At 46.6% G+C, this 7,530-nt stretch overlaps 1 protein-coding gene across 1 annotated transcript; it reads left to right on the forward strand.

Annotated features, from left to right (window-relative positions):
• The first annotated feature begins 211 nt into the window (after positions 1-211).
• Positions 212-4,931, forward strand: CBLN3 (cerebellin 3 precursor). The gene is made up of 3 exons (XM_079127283.1): positions 212-741; positions 1,091-1,210; positions 1,505-4,931. Exons 1-3 carry the CDS (start codon positions 442-444, stop codon positions 1,700-1,702), a joined length of 618 nt encoding a protein of 205 aa, XP_078983409.1. The 5' UTR covers positions 212-441; the 3' UTR covers positions 1,703-4,931.
• The last annotated feature ends 2,599 nt before the right edge of the window (positions 4,932-7,530 follow it).

Raw genomic sequence — 7,530 nt, forward strand, 5'->3', positions numbered from 1 at the left:
TGGAGAAGGGCTGTTGTGAGAGTTTTTGAAGACAGGAGGGAAGGAAGGGATTTTAAAATTATCTCACATGTGCACCTATCCCTTGTTCTGCATCTCCCCCAGGCGCAGCCTCCGGTGCTATCCCATCCAAAGATGCCGACCTGGAACTCTGACTGTAGCCCTCCTGTCCTCTCTTCATCCCTCTTTTCCCTCCCAGAACCCAACTGCTGTCACTGCATGTTCTGCCAAGGAGGAGGGAACTGCAGTGACAGCAGGAGTAACCGAGTGGGAGGCAGGACAGAGCTGCGGGACACAGAGAGGTATGGAGAGGGAGGTCCAGAGGCCAGTCAACAGTGCGACCCAGAGAAAGGGCAGAGGAGCAGGGTGAGGGGTAGTGAGTGCCCAGGGCAGCAGAAAGGGAGTAGAAGATAGGGCACTTGTGGGTCGCAGAGGCACTCAGCCATGGTGGGAGCAAGGCGACACTGGCTGCCAGATCCCTTACACAGCCTGAGGCTGCCCATAGCTCTGGTGTTTCTGGTCCTGGGAACAGGGCTGGCCCAGGAGGGGTCAGAACCTGTCCTGCTGGAGGGTGAATGCTTGGTGGTCTGTGAGCCTGGCCGAGCTGCTGCAGGGGGGCCTGGGGGAGCAGCCCTGGGAGAGGCACCCCCTGGAAGAGTGGCATTTGCTGCAGTTAGAAGCCACCACCATGAGCCAGCAGGGGAGACCGGCAACGGCACCAGCGGGGCTATCTACTTTGACCAGGTAACCTCCCCTTTACCCACCTTCACACACCCACCCCCTGCACCCCTGTCCAGAGAACCACTATGACCTGCAATCAACTGTCCAAGCCCACTTTGCTGACCCTCCAACTTCAAGAAAATGACTCCCTGCATTTTCCCCTAATGTGGCCACTGATTGTTTCCCTTCCCTTCACACATAAACACACTCTTCCTTGCCCCTTCTCACATTTCTTTTGAATCTGTACATTCCTGTACACTCCTGCTTGCCACCCCTTCTTGTCCATACTCACTGCCCCTGCCCCAATCCCAGCGTTATCCCACAGAGCCACAAGCATCACTGAGCCCCACTCAGCAGGATCTACTTCCCCCAGGTCCTGGTGAATGAGGGTGGCGGCTTTGACCGGGCCTCAGGCTCCTTCGTGGCCCCTGTCCGGGGAGTCTACAGCTTCCGGTTCCATGTGGTGAAGGTGTACAATCGCCAAACTGTCCAGGTGATCTGAGTGCTGGGCCCATCCCCAGCTCTTGAGGGAAGGGAGGGGGCATAAGTGGAACCCCACTGAGCCCTGGGCAGACCCTTCACTGACTTGTGTCCTGGTGGCCAGGAGCAAGGGAGGAAAGGTCCTGCCCACCAGAGTGTGGATAATCTTCAGAGTCAAACACTGGCCACCCCTCAGTACTACCAAGAGAGTTCATTAAGTCCCAGGTTCTGGAAAGGAAGCCCTTGGCAAAGTGAGGGTCCTGAGCTAGGGGATAGGGGATAGGTGCTAACCGGGCTCCCCTTCCAGGTAAGCCTGATGCTGAACACATGGCCTGTCATCTCAGCCTTTGCCAACGACCCTGATGTGACCCGGGAGGCAGCCACCAGCTCTGTGCTGCTTCCCCTGGACCCTGGGGACCGAGTGTCCCTGCGCCTACGACGGGGGAATCTGCTGGGTGGCTGGAAATATTCAAGTTTCTCTGGCTTCCTCATCTTCCCACTCTGAAGACTCAGACCTTTCAAAGATAGAAATCCAGTCCCTGACCACTACCTTCTGCCCTCCCCTGACCCAGAAATAGCATCTTTGGGGCAGGATAGTGGTTCGGAGGGTGGTTCCCTGAGGCTGTCTATATCCCACCTCCTTGCATGTGCCAAATACAAGGTTAAGAGTAGAGAAGAACAGAGTTGGGCCGCTCCAGATCTGGCCTTCTCGCAATCCACCCCTCACCCCTGGTTGCCCTCCTAGTCTCCTGCTACATCTCTATGTACCTATAGCCCTAGAATCAGGGCAAGGTTTGGCAGAGAGAGAGACCTGCACTATTTTGCAGTTTCTGTCCTCCTACTCCCCTACCCCAGCTTCCTGCTCAGTGCTATTTGGAGACAGGTGGCACAGGTAAGCTTGACAGGCTCCAACAGGGGCCCAGATGGACCAGCCTCAGAGTACTCTGCAGGCTCCTTCCTATGAAGAGTGCCAGCATCATGAGTGTCAGCCAGCACCGTATGGACTGGGGCAGGTTCAGCCACAAGCAGAAGTATGGGAAAGATCACACAGCACTCCAGAGCCTGTAGTTGGTGAGCCAGGAGGGGGCATAAGCCTAGCTTAAACACAGTACATGTTTTGCATGTACACTGGGACAACCAGCATGCAGGCATCCTGGCTCTCCACTTGTACCAGGTCCCAGATGGACTCTGGCCCTCATCTTCCCACCAGAGATTGGGTGTGTATGTTTGTTCTGGCTGAGAGCAGGCTGGGAGCTGGTGTACAGAGATGGAAATGGGGGTTGAAAGTCACACATGGAGCATGGAACACATCTATGACTATGTGTCTTTTTGCTTGACCATCTCCTGGAACTACTCTACCTTTGAAGTCTGAACTTGAGTCACCCCATACTCTGCCTACCACCTCCTTCCTCCAGCCCTTTCCTTTCCCTCCCTTCCCCCTTCCTTCTTCTCCCTTCCCTTCCCTTCCCCCCTTCTCTTTCCTTCCCTCCCCCCCTCTATTTCTCTCTCTCTCTCTCTCTCTCTCTCTCTCTCTCTCTCCCTCTCTCTCCCTCTCTCCCTCTCTCCCTCTCTCCCTCTCTCCCTCTCCCTCTCTCCCCTGACCCCCCTCTTTGTCTTTCTCTCTCATCCCACCATCCCATTGGTCCAGCATGGATGAATCTATCAATATAGTAATTACAGAATGGTAATCACTCTCCCTGTACAGAGAAGACGTATTTTGGATCAGGGATTGCAAGATAAAAATAGGTGTGGTATGTTGTAGAGCAAATAAATGTAAAACTATGTAATACAATCAAATTTTTAAAAAGATAGTAATATTCAAGTTAAATAAGAAATGCCAATGTTAATTTATGATTTTAAAAGAAATAGGGTTATAAAAAGCAATACAGGTTTTTATTTAAAAAAATAGGTTTTGGAGTGTAACTTAGTGGTAAGTGATGGTTAGCATATGTGAGGCTTTGGGTTCAATCCCCAGCTCCAGAAAAAAAAAAATAATAAACACACAACTTTTTCTTTCACCATTTGGCAATACTTTGTGACCATGGAGGAATAGTTTAAACAAGATAGATTATTTCTGTCTCACATTGAAGAATCTGCAAATAAAGAGTTCAGGGATGAATGGCTATTTTATGATCATCAAAGCCCACTCTCCCTCCTTCCCTTCTTGCAGTACTACTGTCTTTAGCATGCCACCTCGTGACCCAAGATGGCTCTGTGAATGCCAGCCCTTATATTAGTCTAACAGCCCCCAGGAATTAGGAAGAAAGAAAGGGCACACCTCTTTCCTTTAAAGCAGCTTTCTGAAAGGTGCACCCAACATTTCTGTTTGTTTTGTTTTGGCAGAGCAAGGGATTGGACCCAGAGGCAGTCTACCACGGAGCAACACCCCCAGCCCTTTTTATTTTTATTTTGAGATAGGGTCTCCCTAAATTGCTGAAGCTGGCCTCAAACTTGCGATCCTCCTGCCTCAGGCTCCCAAATAGCTGGGAATACAGGCACACTATGGCATCTGACCACACCCAATATTTCTGATTGCATCTCATTGGCTAGAATTTAATCACACTTATCCACACGAAACCAGGAAGATAAGCTAGGCAATAGTCTTGTTTTTCTAGGTAGTCATATCTAGCTCATAGTCAAGAGTTTTACATTAAGGAAGAAGAGAACAGATATTGGAGAAGACAACTAGAAGTTTTTCAAAATGCAAATAGGCTGGATCAATTTTGTTAATTATTGCAGTAAAATTACTGTACTAATTTTCTATTACTGTGCAACAATTACGGCAAACTCTGTGACTTAAAACAGCACCTATGTATTATCTCAATTTTTATAGGTCAGAAGTCTTGCAGAGCAAGGCTGTATTCTCTACTCAGGGTCAAAAGCAAGGTATATGCAGGGCTGCTGCCTTCCTACTGGAGAGGAAGAATCTACTTCCAAACTCACTTAGAATTCAGTTCCTTACAGTTGTAGGACTGATTCCCTGGGCTCTTCTGTTTTCCAGCCAGTAACTGAACCAAGTCTCTTTCAATTTGAATCTTTCTGGCCCACCCTCTGCCACATCTTTCTGCCTTCAGTGGAGAAAGTTCTCTTAGTTTAAGGATTCAGATGCTTAGATTGGGCCCACCCACATTATCCAGGATAATTTCCCTATTTTAAGATTCATAACCTGAAATGCATATGCAAAGTCCCTTCTGCCATATGACATAACAGACTTACAAGTTCTAGGAATCAGGGCATGGACATCTTCAAGACATTTGCATCATAATCTTTAAATGTAAAGATGATATAAACAAAAAGCATCCAGCACAATACACTTAATGCATGGAAAATGTATGGGCTTGAAAAATTCAGGTTCTACCCAGAAGGTAAATCAGTTCCCAGGTCTCAACCAAGAGTTCAGTGATTAATAATCCAAAATTTCTTCAGAATTAAGATAATGTTCTTCTGTTTTCTAAATTCAAAAATTGGTCTGAAGTGAGACAGTATCTATCTCTGGAATCTATCAACCCATTTTTAAAATAGGTTCAGGTGTAAGATAAAAATTGTGTAATCTTAGTAATGTGTTTGCTTTGCCAAAATGTTTAAAACTTTTAGAGGAATTGACATATTAGACTGGAAGTTCTATTGAAATATTTTAGGAAGACACAATTTTTGTGATCAATGATTAAATAATTTGCCTTGTAACATGTATAGATTTTAACTTGCTTATATAAAGTGTTTAAATATTTAGATGATTTTTGCTTAAGAAGGTTAATGAAGTGCATAGTTAATAAATAAAACCCAGATGAAGGTATGTGTTCCTCTCCAGGTACCAAAAGCTCCTCAGACTTAAAAGATCCTAAAATTGGAGTCCCACCGTTCACCTTCCCTACGCCAGCACCATGCAGCTGAGCACTACAGAGGAGTGTCCCACTCATGAACAATTCACTGTAGATCTAAATGCACAGCCTCCCACCACACCTGACCCCCATTACTCCAGGCAGTGCTCCTCTGGATGCCTTTGTTAGCTTCTTTCCTCATCCTCCCTGGAATCTACCTGCAGCCTTCCATTCTTTCCTTTGACCTTTTGCCCTACTAATGCTGGTCCCAATGTCAGCTGCTGACCACCTGAGAAAACAAACTCACTAGGCAGGAACTTTCCCCCCTCCACACCCACAAACTCACCTTCCTCCCCATCCCTGCTTCTTCCTGTCTGGTTCAGTGGAGGCTGAGTCGCTCCTGCTGTCAAGGCGGCTATCTTCATCCACCAGTCATGAATCCCCTTGCCTTCAAACATACTCCCGTCTTTCCTCTCTCCTATCCTCTCCACTCACTCCTTCCCTTTAGCAGTTTAAGAGCTCAAGTCTCTTAAATCTAAAAGAGAAATAGGTATGGAAGTAGATGCAGATACAGATGTAGTTATCCTCAGTTCCGTATGCTTCTACAGCTGGTTAACGTCATCTCACCTCCCCTTTGAACCAAATATCTTAATACACATAACTGGGCTCTCTGGTCACTCATCTGTTAATCATTGGTAAACTTTGGCCTCCACTGCTCCACCTAAGTTGGCCTTCAGTCAGTCACTCACGACTTCTATCTCCCTAAAGTCCACAGAAACCTCCTAGTCCTACAAACATTTGAGGCTATTGCCCACACCCTCATAGGAGATCTCTCTGCCCTGACTCCCTGACTTCCCTACCTGGGTTCTCCCTCTACCACATGCCCATGCCCCAAGTTCTTTTTCAAAATTTGCCACTGCTTCCCTTTTCTTAAATGTTGGTTTTTCTCAAAGTTCTGCCCTAGAATTTCTTCAATCCTAATGCACTCCCAATAGCACAAGCATCCATCCATACACTGACAACTTCCTCATTGTTCCTGGCCAGGATCTCCCTTCTAAACCTTGGACTCACACATTGACTGTTCCTTATAAAGTCAACATGCTAAAACCTGAACTTATAATTTTGGTCACTAAATCTGCTTTCCCTTTCTTTTTCTCTTTGTCTGTCTTTGGAACTTCCCTTTGTCCCCTGTGGACCCCCTCTCTCAACCCCTATATCCAGTCATCCACATCCATTGGTTCTATTCATTGCTTTCCATCCACCTGGCTCAAACTACCAATCTTTTAGCCAGATTTCTAAAAAAGCCTCCTAACTGGCCCCTTGGCCTCCAGTTTCCCTTCTCGGCCCATTCTCCATTTGGGAATTGCCATAGTGATCTATCTAAACAAACACAAATAGGATGTTTGTTTCCACTAGTGGCCCTTTACCTGTTAAAATGTTTCCATCTTCCAGGTCATGTTCACTTTTATCCATGAACACAAAAACTTGGTAAATAGTTTATGAGAAAGCAGAGAGAGCAGACTTAAGCGATCTCAACCTCACAGATGTTTATGTATGGTTTAACATGGGAACAAGATGTCTTTATAATTTGCATTATCTTATCAGGCTGTCCACACACTGGCTACTTTATGATTTCTCTGTTGGAGACCTGGAGAAGCTCACCAGCCAGTGCCTCCGCCTGTGAGAAGAAAAAATTGATAGGTATAAACCCTATGGACCTCATTATTCACCACTTCAAAAATAGAAGGAATCCCATGTCTACTCAGACCTCGTAATGTTCAATTGCAAAGAAAAATCTTGGGAACCAGTGTGGCTAAAATCTAATTATTGCTTAACTACATCTAGAATAGAAAATAAAGGGATTGCTGAGACACCTGTCCACTCAGCCTTCCACTTAAGAGTACTGCACCTTTTACTCTCTGACCTGTGCCAAGAGGGATGTATTACTTTTGGTGAATGGGAAGAATATTGGAATGGGGTGTGAGCTGAGAACCTGGGCCCCTGCCACACTGTTTCCCTTACTACCCTGTACTGTACTTGTTAGTTCAGTTGTCTTCACCTGACTATGGCTCTAACAAGACATCAATCACAATACCTGTTATCTGCCCACACCTAGACATAGCCTGGCACTTAGTAGGTGCACTGTAAATACCAAATGAATAATGGTATACACATGAGCTGGGGAGTTCTCAGGAAAGGTGGTTCCTTCCTGCCAGTCCATGCCAGTGCCAGCACTGAGTAGAAAGGCAACAAAAAGCAGAGGCCAAAGGTCAGGAAGCATGGCCAGGGCAAGAAGGTCTCTAAGCCCCAGGAAGGAGTACAGCAAGAGCAGGAAGCAGAGTGGCAATAACTCGCACACGATAGGTGCTTACTCTATACCCCGGCAACATGCAATCCTATTCACACAGATTATTTCGTGTATTCCTTGCATCATTCCTTAATTTGGGAATTGTTGCCCTGTATTTTACAAGTGGGGAAACTGAGACTTCAGGAAACAGACCACGTACTTATCCTG

The sequence above is a fragment of the Sciurus vulgaris genome (assembly GCF_902686455.1).
Source record: "Sciurus vulgaris genome assembly, chromosome: 2".
Lineage (NCBI taxonomy): Eukaryota > Metazoa > Chordata > Mammalia > Rodentia > Sciuridae > Sciurus > Sciurus vulgaris.

Bases quoted from the DNA above. Each gene is read 5' to 3' on its own strand.
- CBLN3 (XM_079127283.1), top strand. From the start codon at position 442: ATGGTGGGAGCAAGGCGACACTGGCTGCCAGATCCCTTACACAGCCTG. The intron at 742-1,090 runs GTAACCTCCCCT...TACTTCCCCCAG, and splicing joins GGGCTATCTACTTTGACCAG to GTCCTGGTGAATGAGGGTGG. The intron at 1,211-1,504 runs GTGATCTGAGTG...CTCCCCTTCCAG, and splicing joins ACAATCGCCAAACTGTCCAG to GTAAGCCTGATGCTGAACAC.